The sequence below is a fragment of the Zonotrichia albicollis genome, chromosome 13 (assembly GCF_047830755.1).
Source record: "Zonotrichia albicollis isolate bZonAlb1 chromosome 13, bZonAlb1.hap1, whole genome shotgun sequence".
Lineage (NCBI taxonomy): Eukaryota > Metazoa > Chordata > Aves > Passeriformes > Passerellidae > Zonotrichia > Zonotrichia albicollis.
In genome coordinates, this window is record NC_133831.1 from 2,520,886 (window position 1) to 2,539,399 (window position 18,514).

The window sequence follows — 18,514 nt, forward strand, 5'->3', positions numbered from 1 at the left end:
TATACTTTTTTTTTCTTTTTTTATTATTTCGTTCCCTATGCTGTAAGCTTGGAGAAACACCCCCAGCCTGCAGGAAGAGCCACCCAGGGGGGGCTCTGTTGGTGCCCACCAGCCCCTGGCACTGACCTTGCTGTCTGCTGGGAAGGGCGGCTGTGCCGGGTGGCCGGAGCAGCCCCAGCACTAATGAGCTCTGCCTGAGCAGCAGGATTAATTAGCTGCTGGGAGGAGAGGGGGGAGCATCCTTGTGCGGGGGCTCGGTGCCACTCGAGCCTGGCACGGCGCGGTGCCCGGGGCTGCGGCGGATTTGGGATGCTCCAGGTGGAGATGTGGCTCTTCCTGGAGAAAATGCCACAAGTCAAAAGGGGAAAGGGAATCCAGGTACAAGAGCTGCTGATCAATCATGCAGGCTCCTGCTCTCTGTATTCTATTTTTTTTTTTCCCCAAAAAAAAGCCTTGTAGGTTTTTTAATTGATGTTACCGTGCTGTTTCCGAACCCAGGGTGTGACATGGATGTGTTCAATATGTCCTGTGCGATGTAAAATGACACTACAGGGGACAAAGTGGCAGCTGGCTGGGCCTGGCTGTGTGCTGGGGTGACCCCTCACCCCAAAATCCCAGAGGCTCTAGGATGATCATGATTGTTGTGTTGGGGACTGTCACCCTCCTGGAGGGTGTCCCCAAACCTGGCTTTAGGTGTCTCATTTATCTGGGTGGATTTTCGGGGGGTTGGCTCTGTGCCTTGTGCTCCAGCAGCCCCTTGATGCCCCTGTCCCCTCTGGAGCAGCATCCACGGGGCAGAGGTGACATCAGGGGGCCCTGCAGAGACAAGCAGGGACACGGTGTCGGGGCCGGGAAGGTCGCGAGGACGCGGAGCTTGAACTTGAATTAGACGGTAATTGCGCCGTGCCTAATTACAGGCAGAGAGCAAATCACTGCGGTGCTGCACAAAGTGTCTGACACGGAATAACGAGCATAATTAGCAATCAGACGGAAAGCTGCTGCCTCCCCAGAGCCCTGGGGAGCCCCTCACGCAGCATCTGCCCCTGCCTGCGGTGGTTTGTGCCCCCCAATGTGGGACATCTGCCCCCCAAACCCCCCAGAGGGGACATTGGTGCAGCAGGGACACCTGGGCTGGGCTGAGGTGCAGCCGGTGGCTGTGTCCATCCCTGTGTGTGTCTGTGTGTCCAGGTGTCTGTCCCCACGCGTGTGGATCCATGTCCATCCCCACACGGATCCGTGTCCAGGTGTCCGTCCTCATGTGTGTGTGTGTGTCTGTCAGATCCGTGTCCAGGTGTCTGTCCCCACATGGATCCGTGTCCAGGTGTCTGTCCCCACACAGATCTGTGTTCAGGTGTCTGTCCCCACATGGATCCGTGTCCAGGTGTGTCTGTCTGTCCGTCCCCACACAATCCGTGTCCAGCTGTCTGTCCCCACACAGATCTGTGTCCAGGTGTCTGTCTGTCTGTTCCCACACAGATCCATGTCCAGGTGTCTGTCCCCATGTGGATCTGTGTCCAGGTGTCCATCCCCTCCCAGATCCATGTCCAGGTGTCTGTCCCCACACAGATCCGTGTCCAGGTGTGTCTGTCTGTCCGTCCCCACGCGGATCCGTGTCCAGGTGTCCATCCCTGCACAGATCCATGTCCAGGTGTCCGTCTGTCTGTCCCCACATGGATCCGTGTCCGGGTGTCTGTCCCCTCCCTGATCCGTGTCCAGGTGTGTCTGTCTGTCCGTCCCCACACAAATCCCTGTCCAGGTGTCCGTCCCCTCCCAGATCCATGTCCAGGTGTCCGTCCCCGCCCCCGCGGTGTGTCCAGCTGTGCAGCCCGTGCCTGCTGCCAGCCGTGCATTAATGCAGCCTGACGCTAGAGCGCACCAGCAGCATGTCGTGACATCCTCCCTCCCTTCCCTCCCTCGCGGGGACACGGCTCCCAGCAGGGCCACCTGCCCCGGCCACCCTGCTGTGACCTCCCCTGGCCTTGGTGGCCGCAGGGGACATCAGTGGGTGTCAGGGCTGGGAGTGACGGTGCCTGATTGCACTCGGAGGGAGTGGGAAGGGTGGAGATTTGTGATACCCCAAAATCCCCCCATCACCCAGCCTGGCTGTTGTCACCCCTGGGGGACCGGGAGGAGGGCAGGGAGTGTCTTGCTGCTAATTAGCTGCACTTTTAATGATGCTGCTGTTGGTTTAGGGAATGTGTGTCCCCCCCTCGGAGAGGCTGGGGAGCTGATCCTAAACCTCCTGTTCTCCCACCCCAGCACCCAAAGGCTGAGGGATTTCCTCCCTCTGGGCATGAGGGCACCTCCCAGCCCCAAAACGCCCCTGCCCGAGGGTGCCAGGCTGCTTTGGTGACTTCACTCCAACTCCTGCTGGCCCTGGAGCCACCTCACTCCTGTCCCCAAGTCCCATCCCTCTGTCCCCTTCCCAGCTCCTTCTGGCAATCCCACACCAGATCCCAGCAGGAATTTTGGACTGGTTTGTCACTGGGTTTTAGAGAGGTCTGAGTACATCAGCGGCACCATGGGGATGCTGTCCCCGCTGTCCCTGAGTGCTGGGGCAGGGTGAAGGTCACGCCTGCTCCTCCTCCTCCTCCGTGCCCGTCTCCTTCCCGCCTCTCCTGCTGCCTTCTCCTTTTTTTGTTTCCCCCTCTTGGAGCAGCTGTTCTCTAATAAGCTGTTAATGATGATACAGTAAGTAGGAGCAGAGAGTCCTGCGGGAGCTGCCACGATTTGTGTAATTGGCCTCAGAGGAGACAGAAGTATCTAATATTTACATGCCGGTATTAGTCCCCCGGGAGCCCGGCTGGGCTGGCACTGAGGCAGCTCCAGCCTCAACCTCCCTGCTCCCCCCTGATGGATCCTCAACATCTCCTGTGGCTGGGAACTGCTGGATGGGAATGGGGGGATCCCCTCCAAAAAAAAAAAAAAAACTGGGGGTGGCTGAGCATCCCCAGCAAAATCTGAGGGGTTTTTGTAGGTGTTGGATCACCCCAGGAGTGGCTGAGCATCCCCAGCAAAATCTGAGGGGTTTTTGCAGGTGTTGGATCACCCCAGGAGTGGCTGAGCATCCCCTGCAAAATCTGAGGGGTTTTTGTAGGTGTTGGATCACCCCAGGGGTGGCTGAGCATCCCCAGTAAATCTGGGGTTTTTTTGCAGGAGTTGGATCACCGCAGGCTCTGCACATCCCACTGTCCCCACGTGCCACCAGCCCTGTGCCAGTGCCCAGCCTCACCCAGAGCTGCCCATTTCCCCACCCTGGCTGCCATCAGAGCCAGGCTGGGAGCTGCCCTGTGCCCCATCCCCTGACCTGGATGTTTGTGGGAGCAGCGGGGCTGGGCTGAGCTCCCAGTGGGGAATTGTGAGGTTTGGGGAGCCCTGTGCTGGGGAGGGGAGCTGGGCATGTCCCACAGTGAGTTTTCCAGGGTTTTGAGCTGGCTCTGGAGGCACAAACGTGTTCCTGAGCTGGCTGTGCCTGGAGCAAGGGGTGGCAGTGAGAGGGATGCTCACCCCGTGCTCACCCAGCCCATGGCTGGGGTGGGTCCCTGGGAGCTGAGCTGCTCCTGGAAGGGCAGGGTTGGCAGCAGCACTGTCCCCGTGGGCTGGCTGAGCCGTGGGGCTGGGCAGGGACTGCTGAAACTGCCCCCTGGTGCTCCTGCCTGCAGCCATGGGGCTGGAATGCCGGGGGAAACTGAGGCACGGCTGAGGAAACTGAGGCACGAAGGGCTGAGGAGCAGCCTGCCCACCCTCCTGCCCCTGTGGGGTTTTGCCCTGGGCTCCATCCTGTGCTGTGTGTGCATAGGGAGTCCCACTTCCCTCGGTCCCCCTGGTGTCCCCAGGGCTCTGGGGCTGTCCCCTGCTGCTGGGGGTCAGTCTGTGGCCAGGATTCCCTCAGCTGAGCGGTTTTGGGATGCTGGGGCCGTGCTCACTCCAGTGCTCATCTTCCTGCACCCCCATTCCTGCAGAGACCCCCCCAAAAGCAGAGCATAGGGGCTGGCATGGGGACACCAATGCAGGCAGTGGGAACGTCCCAGTTCCCTGCCTGGGGTGGAATCTGGGGGGCCCCCAGCCCATCTCCCATTGCATCCTGGTGTGCCCCCAGCTCTGTAGGATTGCATCCCAACCTTTCCCGCCCAGATTCCCACTCTCCATTGCCTTGGCAGCCCTGGAATTGTGGGTCAGCTCAGGGGGTGTCTCACTGTGTGCCCTCCCCACGCTGGGGGTGCCCTCCAGGCAGGGTGAGGGGGATGTGGGGCTGATGTTGGTGCCCAGGGGGGATTTCAGTGGAGTGCCAGGCTGGGCACAGCTGCTCACCCTGCACAATCCAAGGCTCAGTGTTCTCCAGCTGCTTTCCAGAAGGCAAATGGGCAGCTTTGCTGTGGATGTGGGATGGGCTGGGAGCCACCAGGACCTGGCATGCGGGGGTCTGTGGGGTCTCCAGGGGCTGTGGGGTGGAGGTGGCTGAGCCCTGGCAGGGCCATCACACGCTGAGCTGGGGGCAGGATGGAGCCCTGCGGTTCTGTGCTGCTGTGGTGATGGGGGTGAGGAGCTGTTGGCTTCTGTTCTTCCCTCATCCCTCCTGCCACCCCTCCATCCTTCCCTCTGCCCGTCCCTCCCTCCCTCCGTCCCTTTAGGGTTGTGCTCGCTGCTCGGGGCGTTCCAGGCTGGCCCTGGCTCCCTGCCAGCCCTTTCCCACACTCCCTAATCCCGGCTCCAGCCCTGGCTGCTGCTGCTGCTGCTGCTGCAATCCCCCCGAGCCAGGGAAGCAGGACCTGGCCCCTGACCTCCCGGGGAACCTGGGGGTGGCAGCTTTGGCCTGGGGACAGCAGGGGTGTCCCCAAGTCCCCTGCTGTGCCAGCCACCCCTCGGCCAGGGCGGATTGATGTTGGCAAGGGGTGCAGTTTGGGGGAGCAGGGCAGCGCCCCTGGGTGCTCGCAGGGTCCCATGGGGTGCAGGGGGGCGTTCACAGCCCCTCATACCCCTGTTCTGTGCGTGTTTGGGGGGGACATCCCCCCCCACCTCCTTCCCTCCCTCCTGCCTGATCTGTTCAATCTGCTAAGCAGGGGAATAGTGCAGCCGCCATCTGTGAGCCTGCCAATAATGGGATTAACTCCTTCCCCTGGCCTGGTGCTGCTTCTGGCACCCCCTTCCCGGGGCGCCCCCTCCTCCCTCCTGCCTGCCGATGCTCCAGGACAGCCCCGATTTGCCCGAGCCACCAGCACGGACTCGCCCTCTCCTGCCTCAGTTTCCTCTCTCTTCCTTCCGTGTCCCTCCTGCCTCAGTTTCCCCCATCCTGCCTCATTTCCCCCCTCCTGCCTCAGTTTCCCCCTCCTGCCTGTTTCCCCTCTTCTGCCTCAGTAATGCCCCATCCTGCCTCAGTTTCCCCTCCAGCCTAGCGGGATGGATTTGGGACATTCCCAAGGGCTTCCCTGCGTAGGAGTGGGAGCTCACTGAGCTGTGCGTGAATCCCTGCGTGTTTGTGGCAGAGGAATGCAGGATTCGAACCTACCCCTGTCCCGCCCGGGATGCTGCCCGGGCAGGGATGCAGGGATGCAGGATTGGAGCCCACCTCCCTTCCCCAGGGATGCAGGATTCGTGCCCAACCCCTCCGAGACGCTGCCCGAGGCTGGGGCAGAGGCGACCCCGCACGTGGGGGGGTTCAAGGGACCCCCACCCCCAGCCGTGCAGCTCCAAGCCCTTTTGCCGGGGGCGGGATGCCCCCGCTAATCCTCTTAGGCTGCGCCCCGGAGCAGCTGGCGAGGCCGCTGCCCATCCTCCCTCCCTCCCTCCCTCCCAACAGGTGCCCCCCGGCCCCCTCCCCGCCGGGGCTGGGCGGGGGGCTCGGGGCTCCCCGCAGCAGGCAGCCCCCCCTTCGCCTTCCCCTTCCCCCGGGGCCGGCCCGGGAGCGCTCATTAATTATCTAATCTTCCCTTTATGTTTAATTTACAGCCCCGCGCGGCTCTGGCCATATGCTGCTTTTGTTGTGTCTGGCTCTTTGTTGTGGCAGGCAGCGGGGGCTGGCGAGACCCCCCCCCCCCATCCCACCCCCAGCCTTTGATCCCCCCTCCCCTCGCAGCGCCACCCCGCAGCCACCCCCGCGCACGGTGCGAGCCCCGCCGAGGGGTAAGTGCCTTTTTCTCGGGTGTTAATTCGCTGACCCACCCCCCCCCGGCTCCCCCAGCAGTGTCTGTGTGTCTGTCTGTGTGTCTGTGTGTCCCCCGCCTGTCGCTGCCGGCTCGCTCGGGATGTGATCTGTGATCGCGCGTGTGCGTGTGCGCGGCGCTGCCGCCGCCTCCTCCCGCTGCCGCCGCCCGCCCGCCGGGGTCACCGCGCTGCCCGCACCGCACCGCGCCCCGCGCCGCAGGTACGTGCAGGGCAGCGGGCTGCCCGTGCCCTGCCCTCGGAGCGTGCCCCCCGCCTTGGCTGTGCCCCGCTCACACAGCCCGGGGGTACCCCCATCCCATCCCATCCCATCCCATCCCATCCCATCCCATCCCATCCCATCCCATCCCATCCCATCCCATCCCATCCCATCCCATCCCATCCCTGCCCCTACCCCAAGTCTGCATTTCCCTCATCTCTGCCTGTACCCCATTCACACTTGTACCCCTCCATCTCCATCCTAAATGCCCCCTGTATCCCCTCCTGCATCCCCCCACCCCTCTGTGCCCCTCATGCACTGCCTGTATCCACCCTGTGTACCCCCAATCTCTGCCTGTACCCCCCTCACACTCATACCCCCCATTCCCATCCTAAATGCCCCCAGCTCTCCTCTGCCCGCCTTGTACCCCTCCATCCCCATCCTAAATGCCCCCCACACCCTCCTGTATCCCCCCACCCCTCTGTGCCCCCCATGCACTGCCTGTGCCCCCCCACACCTGGTTGTACTCACCCTGTACCCCCAATCTCTGCCTGTACCCCCCTTGCGGTAGCCCCCCTTCACACCCCTGCCCAGCCTTGAGGGAGGTGGGCACCCCATGGGGATTGTTGGGGGGATAAACCCTGTGTCCCCCCTGACTTGTTGTGTGTCACCCCCAATTCTGCTGGCTGTGTTTGGGGTGGCTGTGGGGGGACCCCTGTGTCCCCCTGACCCGTGGGGGGGCTTTGTGGAACTTGGTGCAAACTTTGTGTGCTGCTGCTGCCAGGTGTCTTCTGCACTTCTTGTTTTGGTTTTTTTTTTTTTTTGGTTTTTTTGGTTTTGTTTTTTTTTTTTTTTTCCCTGTGGTGTTATTTTAAAAAAGTAGCAGAATGGTTTTCCTGCTCCCCAGCAGGCCCATGCACAGCTCTAATGGGGTGCACCCTAGCCGGGGGGCTGCAGCAGATGTGCCCACCTTGGGGGGCTCAGCTCTGGCTCCTGGGGGTCCGTAGGCAAAGGGGTTTGGGGGGCAGTGTGGGGCTCTGTGTGTGGGTGATGGGGGCATCCCCTGGTGCTGAGCTGGGGTTTGCTGAGCTGGGATTTGCTGAGCTGGGATTTGTCCCCCAATGATGCATGTGGTGCCCTTTGGGCTTTGCCAGTCCCGCTGTGGGCAGGGGATGCCCAAACCCCCACGCCAGAGCTCAGGGTGGCACACAGGGGGCTGTGCTGGTGCTGTCTGTCCGTCTGTCTGTCCACACCTCGCACCAGCCCAGGGTGGGAGGGTGGCTGGCTGCCCCGTGGCAGGGTGGGTGCCAGGCCAGCAGCCTGCCTTGGCCAGGGGAGCCGAGCGCTGTGCCAGGAGCTGTGCCAGGAGCGCTCTGGCAGCGGGGTAAGGTCACTGTCACCGCCAGCCAGGTGGCCCTGCCAGGGCGTGCTGGCTCCTGCTGCGTGCCAGGAGCCACGGGGTGGTGGCAGGAGCTGCACCTGGGGTCACCGAGCCGCTCACCAGGTGAACAAATCTCATTTTGTGGGCACAGGAGGCAGCTGGCTCTGCAGGCATCCTGCTGCCCGGCATTGCGGGGTTTCTGGAGGGATTCCTGTCCCCGAGGGGGTGCAGTGGCTTGGGGAATTCGTGTCCTAAAGGTGGGATGTGGCAACGGGGGACAGTGCCAGCTGCTGGTGGGGGGGTGGCACTGGATGGCCAAGGCACCTGTCCTGGCAGCACAGAGGGAAACAGAGTGCACAGCACCAGCACTCCTCGTCCCTGCATGTGGGGCTGGCTGTCCCCATGCAGCCCATGTGCCATCAGGGTGACAGGACTGGCCCTTTTTGGTGTTGTTTTCTGCCCACCAGGTGTGGGGAGCTGAGGAGGAGTCGTGCCACCATGCCAGGTGCTGCCATCTGGCCGTGCTTGTCCCCATACAGAGTGCCAGCCCCACACTGAGGGTCCCTTCCCAAGGATGTCACCCCAGCTCTGTGTCACAGCCAGGTCACACTGCGTGTCACAGGGAGCCACAGCACCAGGCTGGGGTCCCCCCATGGCAGCCCACCCACCCCCTGCTGGCTGGGGAAACTGAGGCAGTGGGGCAGGACTTGGCTTGCCCAAGGCAGCCAGTGCCAGGGCTGGGGAGAGCAAACAGGATTCTTGGCACGGGCTGGCAGTGCCGTGCTCTGCCTGCAGGCCAGGGTTGCTCTTTGCTGGCTGTGCAGTTTTGCTGCCGCTTTGCACCCCAGCTCTGGCTCCCTGGGGGCTGTGCCCGTGTCCCCACAGGTGCCACCCCTCACCTTGGCACTGCTCAGCGGGGCAGTTGTTGTTCCCACCCAGTGCCCAGCGCTGTGTGTGGCAGGGCTGGCACAGAGAGAGCAGCTTGGCCTTGGCCCCCTGCCCGCTGCCGTGCCCTTTTCCAGAGGCAGCTGCCTGTGGGCATGGCTTGGCAGCTGTCCCTGCTGCGGGCTGGGCCGGGGCAGGACCCTGTCCCCTGGGTCACCCCCGTGCAGCCTTGCAACATCCCTGCCATGAGTTTGCAGTTCTCAGCTCAGCCGTGGCTTTTCCTTCCGGCTTTCTGTGCCAGCTCCGTGCCCAAAGCAGAGCAGGGGATGAACAAGGAGCTGCTTCTCCCCAGAAAAGTCCCTCTGGAGAGGCGCCCAGTGCCGTCACCCCTTGCAGAAGCCATGTGTCAGCTCTGAAATCCCCTGGTTTTCCACCTTGGAGAGCCGTGTGCGGGAAGGGGGCGGTTCTGTCCCCGCTTCCAGGGCACCCTGGGGGTGGTGACATTCCCTGCTCCGTGCTGGGCTCCCTGCATCCCTCCCCTCCCAGCTCGCCTGCCAGCTAATGGCGCGGCTTATTCCTATGGCTTTTTAAGTGCTTAATGGCGCGCGGGGCTAATGATGCAGCTCCCTGTGTTCCTGCCGCCTGGGTGGAGGCATGGATGGATGGATGGATGGATGGATGGATGGATGGATGGATGGATGGATGGATGGTGTCTGATTGCGCTGCCCAAACCTCCAGGAATGGGGACAGGGACACGAGGAGGGGCACAACCGGTGCCCTGTGGGGATGGGAGCATCCTCCTGCCTCTCCTCCCTCTCCCCTGCACGGCTGCTCGGAGCAGTAATGTCACCATAAACGATATTTATCACGAGGTGATAAAAATCTATTTCCAGCGACCTCTTGGAAATGGCCCTCATAAAACCAGGCAGCAGACGGAGGCAGGAGGCAGACAGCGGGGAGGGAGGGAGGGAGGGGGCACGGGCAGGGAAATGGCTGTAATCAGCCTCGGAGCAGAGGCTGGAGCTGCCGGGGAGCCGGCCCTGCCTTTCCCGACCCCGGGAAATTGATGGCAGCCGTCAAGGCCAGAGGGCTGCCCGGGCACAGCTGGGAGGATGCTCGGGCATCCCAGGGGCTGGAGCATCCTGGGAATGGAGTACCCAGGCTGGGAAGGGAGGGCCAGAGGGGTTTTTGTCTTTAGGTGAACGGGATGGGAGGGTTCTGTTCCCAGAGTGACGCCTGAGGGATCCTGGGCTGGGTTTGGTCCTGGAGCAGCACACTGGGATGGGATGCTGGGCTGCCAGCTTTGCTCCAGTGTTCCCAGCCATAGGGATGGCCCCTTCCACTGTCAGGCACTGCTGGGTCACCCCTTGTGTCCCTCCTAGGGGGCCACCATTGGTCCCAGAGTCCCCCCAGCTCCATCCCTTCAGTACCAATGGCCAGGTGCTGATTCAGCATCCCAGCACTAATTACTGAGCCCACAGTGGATCCTGGCTGTAAATTCTCCATCAGGAGTGGTGGAAAACCTGCCTGGCTCCTTTCCCTGCTGACCTGAGCAGGGACTTGTGATCCCGTGTAATTCATTGGGGTGCTGAGTTGGCAGGAGGTGTTTCATCCTTCCCCACCCACTTTGGGGTTCACTGCCCCCCAGGAATCCCTTCTCCCTCCCCACAGAGGTCATTCCTGCCTGTGTGATGCTCCAGCTTTGTCCCCACTAGCACTAGGGACAGCCTGGGTGACCCCATGTCCCCTCTGCACCCCGGGTGATGCTGCTGGTCTGGCCATTCATGGGGGTTTCACCATGCTGGGGGGACAGAGCACACCTGAACCACCTTTTTGGGGCTGGGGAGGTGGGATTTACTCCTAATAACGGGGACAGTGCAGGACCCCCCCTTGTTGTCCCCTGGGGGAGGAGATTGTGAGGGAAAACAGCTCCCAGCTGCAGGGTCTAATCTGCTGCCCTGATGAAGAGACTTTAATCACTTAAAGTAATTAACCAGGTGGGGCATTGGCTGGACCCCCCACCACCACCACCACCACACGCTGGGTGTCCCCTGCCTGGGGTGGCTCCTTTGGGGAGGGGGACACGGGCTGGGCGTGCAGCTCCCACAGGGATCTGTGCCAGGAGGGGACAGCAAGGACCATGGGGACATCCAGGAGGCTGGCATCATCATGTGCAGAGCCCCAAGACCCCCGTGGAGGGACGTGGTGCTGCTCAGGGCCTCGATGGCACGGCGGGACTCTGCGTGGTGACACGGCAGGGTGTGTGTGGCAGGTATTATCCTGCATTAAGGTTTCCCCTTGCAGATGGTTCACATTTAATCTGAGGCTTAAGGCAGCGCCGGACCTGGCGGTAAATCTGTCTTTAGATGGCAGGAGGGAGCCGGGAACGGGCGCTAAGCTGGAGAAGGGGGACACGGATTGGGGCTTTAATGCCACCGTGCCACCAGCTGATGGCCCTGGCTGGGATTTCTGTGATGTGTCCCCCCCTAAAAGGGATGGGGACCCCCAGATGTGTCCCCTCACCCAGCACAGCCTGCCTGGCTGCTCCTCCCTGCCTCAGTTTACCCCTGGGGATTGGCACGTGTGGGAATGTCCCGAAAACCTGAGCCGCTGTGGGGTGGGTGGGGTTTTCCAGAGTGAAAAGCCCCTTGTGGCTGCCTCTGCTTCCCATGGCAGGTATTTAGGGTGGCAGGGAGGGGACACTGATCACAGACTGCCTGGCAGCTCTGGAGCTGGAGGTGGGTGAACTGTGCTGGGTTGTGGTGTCCCTGAGATGGGAAAGGTGAGCTGTGCTGGGTTGTGGTGTCCCTGAGATGGGGATGGGAGCAGGGGCTGGGTTGTGGTGTCCCTGAGATGGGAAAGGTGAGCTGTGCTGGGTTGTGGTGTCCCTGAGATGGGGATGGGGAGCAGGGGCTGGGGCTGAGCAGCTGCATGAGATCTCAGCAGGATTTGGGTGGCAGACACCAAGCTGCATCCCTTCCATCCCAGCTTTGGGCCCTGTGGCCTCAGAGGGACCTTCACCAGGGCTGAGATGTGGTGACAGAGGGAGGTGGGAGCTGCAGGGACACCTGAGGCCGGGGCAGTTTGTTGTGGGATGGCAGCACTGCAGCTGTTAGCTCCGGACTCTGATGATGACAGCGAAGGCTCTGTGCTGCACAACCTTGAGGAAATCCTTGTGGGTTTGAAAAAGCTGATTGTTCCCTGCAGGGCCAGGACCAGGAGTGGCAGCGCTGCTGCCAGCCCTGCTGTCCATGCATGGGTGGGATGCTCACACCCTCTTGTGCCTCAGTTTCCCTGCCTGGAAAAGAGGTTGAAGGGAGCATTCTCCAGGCTGGTAGGGACTGAGAAACACAGCTAGAAATGTCCCCACTGTGGGACAGGGACTGAGCAGGTCCCATCCAGCCTGGTGCTGGGGTGATGGAAGGATGAGCACGGCGGGAATTTTGTGTGGATGTGGAGCATTGTGGAGGACAGCACTGCCCTGGCATGGGGTGGAGGTGCTGACATCCCCACCAGCCACGGCTCTTGTCACAGCCTGGAGAAACTGAGGCACAGGAGGTGACACGGCGTGGCCAGGACTGTCAGAGCAGCGAGCAGCCGCCGGTCCCCATGGCCAGAGCCCCAGAGGAGCTGGAGGAAAAGCCGGGAGCGGGCGGCTGCGTGCCCCCCGCCTCCCCCTCCATCACCTCCCTGTTCGCCGGCGAACAAATGTCTGTTCTTGCAAAAAAAAGAAGTGACAGGGGTCGGCGCAGCGCTTTCCACATGACCTGCCCGGGAACAGAGGACGTCTTTGTTAATCCAGCGAGCTGTCAGTTCAGCCTCTTCACAAAAGGCATAAACCACTTATTGCTGCTCTCACCCCTGACCCCGGATCCGCCTGCGCGCCCTCCATTGTGCTGTCTCGAGGAAGCTGGCAAACAATTTCGGCTCCGGCTCCCCCTCCCCACGCTTGCCCCGCCGGCGTGGGGAGCTGCTGCGGGGGACCCCCCTGCACACACACACACACACACACACATATATATACACAGACACAGCATCTCCCTCCCCCGGCCGCATCTGCGCGCCCGCCGCCTCGCCTGGCAGCTGCTGCAAGGGGATGGGGGCTGCCACAAAGGGAGCACCTCCCTCCCTCCCTCCAGCCGTGCCTCCCTCCCGGGGCTGCCAGAGCAGCTGGTGGAGCCCACAGGCTGCTGGGTGCTGCACCCCGTGGCCCCCTGGCCGAACCCCATAATGAGAGGGGACAAAAGCTCCTTAGGGTCCCTGGCTGGGACGGGCTGGGACGGCGGCTTTAGGCAAAGCCGCTTATGGCCTGGCACAAAGCTGCCAGGAACGGCCCAGCTCCTCGGGGCTGGCGTGGATGGGGTGGTGGTTGTTCCCGGCCAGCCTCAGGGTGCCCGGGGGGTCACACGGGGTGACAGCCAGGGGAGGGGGCCGAGCACGTGCCGCTCACCCTGTCCCCTTGAGCCCGGCGCCCGGACCCCGCGGCGGGGCCGGTGTGCGCTGGAGCAATTAGATGCAGTCACTTTGGGGCTATATATAACCCAAATTGCTGCCTGCAGCTCGTTAGCTGCTGTCAGAGCGCTGCGGCCGCGGCGCTGAGGTGGTGTCGCCGGGGGGGTGGGGGGGCTGGAGAGTGACGCAGGGACCTGCTGCTCCCTGGGGATGGGGCATGAGGGGGGCTGTGGTCATGCTGGGGTGGCCACAGAGTCAGACCCTCACTGGGAATGGGGTCCTGGGGGGGATGCGTGTGGCACCAGCTTCTGCTCTGTATGGTGCAGGATGGCTGCAGTGACATACAGGGGTCACAGCCAGGCTTGTCCCCCTGTCTGCTGTACCCAGCGTTCGTGGCACAGCCTGGTTGAGTGTGCTGGGGCATGGGGAGCCGCCGGTGCATCCCTTGCCCATGGCAGTAGTGTTTCCAGCCTCGCCTGCCCTTGTGGCGTCCAGCCTGACCACAGTCTGTAGCCCCTTCCGTCCGTGCCAGTTCCCGGGCGGGCACGTTGCGGCTGTGCCGGCCCAGAGCGGCCCCCGCGCCGGCGAGGAGCGCGGCACCGCGGGCTGTCTGGGGGCAGCTGCGAGATGAGTGTGAACATATTGTGTGGGCTCCTGGAGCAGGCGTCACGGTGTCGCTGCTGGAGAGGAGAGCGAGCGGGAACCGCAGCCCTGCCGTGACAAACGGCTCCGACACAGCCGCAGCCGTGCCCACGCGGGCGCCGCGGCACAGCCGGCACCAACGCTGCATCAGGACACGGAGCAGGGATCCAGGTGGGCACTGATGGGCATGGGCAGACCCTCAGTGCATGGTGTCACCTGCCACCACTGTGATCCACCCCTCCAGCTGTATGAATTTCCTGGGGGGGCCACATCCCCATCTTGGGAAGGGTTAACGGTGCTGTGTCTCAGTCTGGAGCCTTTTGTTTCTTTGCCTTTTTTTTTTTTTCCCCTTCCCCTCTTTAATGAGGAGTTAGCACAGCTGTAATTGTAGGTTCCAACTTTCCGCCAGCAAACACGCCTGAGAAACTTTAAATACGGTGGAGATGCATGGAGCCAGCCACCACCCCTCCCGTGGGCACCCATCAGGGCCAAGCCATGCCACCAGCAGGCCCCCCAGCTCCCCAGGGGCACCCCAGCCTGCTCCTGTGGGAAAACCCTCTGTTTTCAGGCTGCTGGGACAAGGATGAGAAGGGCAGAGGCTTCCTGGAGGGAAGAGCAGCTGGAACCGTCTGGGGGCACACGCGGCAGGGGCTGTGCTGTGATAAAGTCCCAGCAGGAGCCAGGGGCCTTGAGGGCCTCAGCGACAAAGGGAGCTGGGGGGAGCCTGCTCCTGCAGCCCTCAGCACTCCAAAAGCACCTTTTATCCTGAGCGCCGCCTCCAGGCCTGGGGGGAGCCGGGGGACAGCGAGGGGCTGTGTCCCCCAGGCCCTGCAGCCAGCCCCTGCATCCCCTGGGAAGAGCAGGACGCAGCCCCTCTGTGCTGGGCATCCTGCTCACCTCACCCCGTGCTCACTCACCAGAGCTGGCATCCATGCTGTGCCAAACCCCGGAGCCGGTGCAGCTGTGCCGGCGCTCGCCAGGCTCCGTGCCCGCCGCCTTGCCGGGGTGATGCCAGCCAGGAGCCAAAGATTGCATCCACCCCCATACCGGGGTTTTCCGGGGTGCTGCCAGGTTGGGGTGATGCTGGGGTGGGGGCTCTGCCGTGCCGTGCCTGCGGGCATTCCCGTGGGCGGCGTTTCCGTGGGCGGGTGGCACCGGCGCTGTGCACGCCGCAGCCTGTCCCAGCAGCAGGGGAGGCAGAATGGGGAAGCCACGTTTTGGGTGTCCTGGAGGCACAGGAAGTGCGCTGGCGTGGCCTCCTACCCTTGGCTTTCCCACTCCGCCAGTGCCATCCCAAAGCTGGGGCAGAGCTGGGAGCTGCGGCAGGCATTGAGCCCAGAGATGGGAGCAGAAGGAATGTGTCCTTGGTGGGAGGGACACATTGGGGACATGGGGACGCCATCCCCTGCCCTTGGTGCCATTGTGTCCGTGGGCTGCCACACTGCCTGCCCTGGGCACCCTGCTGGTGGTGTGGGGCACAGGTGACATGGATGATGTGGTGTCTGGCAGTGCCCCTCTGTGCCTGTCCCTGGAGACCACCAGCTCTGTTTTCACCCCCCTTGAGCTCTCCATGTCCTTCATACCAAGAACCTGCTGGGGTAATGGGGACAGATGCCACCCAGAAGGGTTTGGGGAGTGTGATGCCATGGGGCCATCCCTGCCAGCTCTGGTTGGAGCCTTTTCCCTGTGGTTTTGCCACTTGTGGAGCTGATCTGCGTACCAGTTCCATTCTTCACATGTAAATAACATCACATAACGATGTCACATTGCTGTCACCTCGCTGCACACCTACCCCTGACCCGGACATGCCTGAGGCTGTGCCCTGTGTCCCTGATCCTTGTTGTGGATCTGTCCTGGGAGCTGTTTCAGGCTCGTCCACCCATATGTCACGAGTGGGCCAGCCTCAGCTCAGTGCCATTGGGCAAGCACAGGTCCTGGTCCCCTCTCTCCATCCCCAGATAAGCATCTCCCAGAGCCAGGAGGAGCTGAGCTTTCACACTGGGACATCGGGGATCTGCCAACTCTCCTTTCAAATTTCAGCACTTGGTGGCAGAGCACCCTTCCCTCCCAGCCTCTTCCCAAGCACCTCAGGGTGCTGCTTAGCAAATTAGCACCCAAATCAACCTGCTCACCTCTAATTGGGGGCGAGTCTTTGAGGACGTGGCTGGGGAGGAAGGCCCCCGCTCCGAGGGGCTGCCGCCATGCTTTATCTGGGTGGACAGATCCCTCCTAATTGAGCAGATATTCCATGTTCGCAAACAGATGGCTCCTTTGCATCAATTATTCCTTATCTGTGTAACCGGGGATGATTTGCTGACAGATAGTGCCGGCTGAAGTTAAAGCAAGGAGGCGGCCGGTGCTCTGTGCAGAGCCTGGGGGTCCCAGGGGACACGGGTGGTGAGGGGGGGTGCGATCCTGGCTGCCCTTGGGCAGGTGCGACCCGTCTCTGGTGCCTTTGCATCTCAGCATCCCTTGGCAGGAAAACAGAGGGGTCAGGCTGCTGGTGCTGTGGGGCTGATGGGTGGGTTGGGGTCTGGGGGGCTCCTTGGGGAGCAGGAGGGTGCCAGCCTTGGCCCAGCTGTCAAAATCCACCGAGACCATGGTCTGCAACTTCCCAGCTGCGTCTTGCCCAATGCTGCTGTGACACGTGATGGAGAGTGATTAATGCTAATTAATGATTAGTTGCTCCGGGTATCAAAGTGCGCCCCAACCTTTCCCATGCCCACAGGTAGGGGATTGCTGCCTGCTGCTGCCGGTGGCATTGTCCTGGGAGGAGGAGCAGTGGCACGGCCTCCCCCCCGAGATATCCCTGCCACCTCCAGGGGTGGGGACTGATCCCTGGGCTTGTCCCCTGCCCGCTGTGAAAGTCACCTTCTGTTAATCACTGGGGAAGAGAAGAGCATCCTGCCATCACCGGGGCAGCTGGTGGCACCCCGCCAGTTGGGGCTGGGACGTGGTGGCACTCGAGGACTCACGGGATGTGCCAAGCGCTGGCGGTTGTGCGGCGCTGCCATATGGATTCCATAAATTAAACCTTTCCAGGGAGCAAACGGTGAATTTATACATCCGCTCTTGTGCGTGGCTCATTGAGTCTGAGGGCTTCCCAGCAAAGCATCCACCGACCATCCATCTCCATGTTTATAGGAGTAATCCTGAGCAAAACAGGATTAACATAAAATCCTCACCATGTCCTAATGTCCCCAAATCAGGCGCACGGTGTCACCTGTGGCAGGGGAAGGCCACTTGCATCCCACCCTACCCGGGGTGGGCGCAGCATCCTGTGAACCTGGGCTGTCCGTGTGTCTTTCCCAGGGTGGCACACAGTGCTGGGATGAGTGTTGTGTCACTGGCTGTTGCTTTATTAAAGCTAAACAGGAGCGGTGACAGCCCAAGTTGTGTGCCCGGGCAGGAGGGTGACAGCTACAACAAACCTGGGCCCCAGCAGCACCCGGGAGTCGAGGAGGGAGACTGTCCCCAAACAAGGCACAGCGGGAATGCCATCCCCATCCCAGCAGCACGTTTCCCTCGCCCGCCTGGCAGGGCAGGCGATGGGGGGTTGTTGATCTCGAGTAAACACTGCCCGGTTGAGTAATCGGGAGCTGCCTAACCGGCCAGCTGCCGCCGGCGGGCGAGGGGACGCCGCTTTGATTCATGTCCTCACCCCCCTGCAGCCTTTCTTGTCTGGCTGTGCTGGGAGCCATGGGCCGGATCCAGCTGTAGCCCCGCGGCGCGGGCTGGCGTGCGGCTCCCGTGCTGGCCACGTGCACCGGCCGGCAGAAAAACAAAAGCATCTTGTGTGTGTGTGTGTGCGCCCCGAACCCCCCCGTGCCCCCCACCCCTGCCGGGAGAGGCAACGGCGCTGAGTCTCTGTCCTGCTTCTCTTCCAGGCGTCCTCTTCGTCCCTGGAGACAGCCGCCACCAAGCCTGCGGCCGGTGAGTCCCGGCACCGGGTGGCCAGCGCTGGGGAGAGCCCGGGAACCGGCAGCACCGCCCCGGACATCGGCCAGCGGACGCCTTTGGATGCGGAGGGTGCGGACGCTGGAACCACAAGTAGGTGATGCGGGGGGGATACGGGAGGGTACAAAGCTGCCATTGCCAAGGGATGTCCCCTGTGCCGCTGTGGGGTGACCATCAGCCCCATGTGCTGTTTGGGACTCCCGGTGAAGGCTCATGCCCGGCGGTTTGGGGTTGGGATCCAACACCCGCAGCCCCGCTGGGAAGGTGACCCCGACAGCACCGCAGTGCCTGCCCGCCATGCCCGGGGCCGTGAGTCAGGCCGTGGGCGCCAGGAGAGCCGCGGTGTTGGGCTGGCTGTGCTGGGGAGCTGGGGGGCCCTCGGGGCTGGGATGGACCGCGGCTCCAGGGACTCGGCCGCCCTGTCCGTCAGGAGCAGCAGCATTTTTAGGAGAGGCATCACGCGTGCTTCCCGCCTGCCGCCTCCCTGGCCCGGCTTGTTTGCCAGCCCTTCCCGGCGGGCGCGCCGGGCCGTGTTGTGCTGGGCCATGCCAGGCTCCTTTGATCCGTAACAAGCGCCGATGCCGGTTCCTGGCGTTGGGCTGGGGAGAGTCAGGAACCGCAAGGTGCAGCGGGCGGGAAGCTGGGGCGGGCAGGGAGAGCCAAGGGGCAGCCTGCAGGGCCAGGGGGCTGCTTGGTGGTGGGGATTTGTGGCCCCTCACATTCCCTGAGAAGGACACCTCTCAGGAATGCAGTGGCCCATGTCACCCATCGATCAGCCCCACAGGGATTTGGCTGTGGGTTGGGGACCCCGCAAGGCGCTGTGTCCCCGGGGGGGGGGG

The 18,514-nt window shown here is 62.6% G+C and overlaps 1 protein-coding gene across 4 annotated transcripts in view; it reads left to right on the forward strand.

The window, feature by feature from the left end:
• The window catches only part of GSE1 (Gse1 coiled-coil protein), a 105,000-nt gene that overhangs the window by 19,917 nt on the left and 66,569 nt on the right, over positions 1–18,514 (forward strand). For all 4 annotated transcript variants that reach the window (XM_074550772.1, XM_074550776.1, XM_074550774.1 and 1 more), the window contains exon 2: positions 17,606–17,768. In XM_074550772.1, coding sequence (XP_074406873.1) covers positions 17,606–17,768 — 163 coding nt within the window. The remainder of the gene's footprint in view (positions 1–17,605; positions 17,769–18,514) is intronic.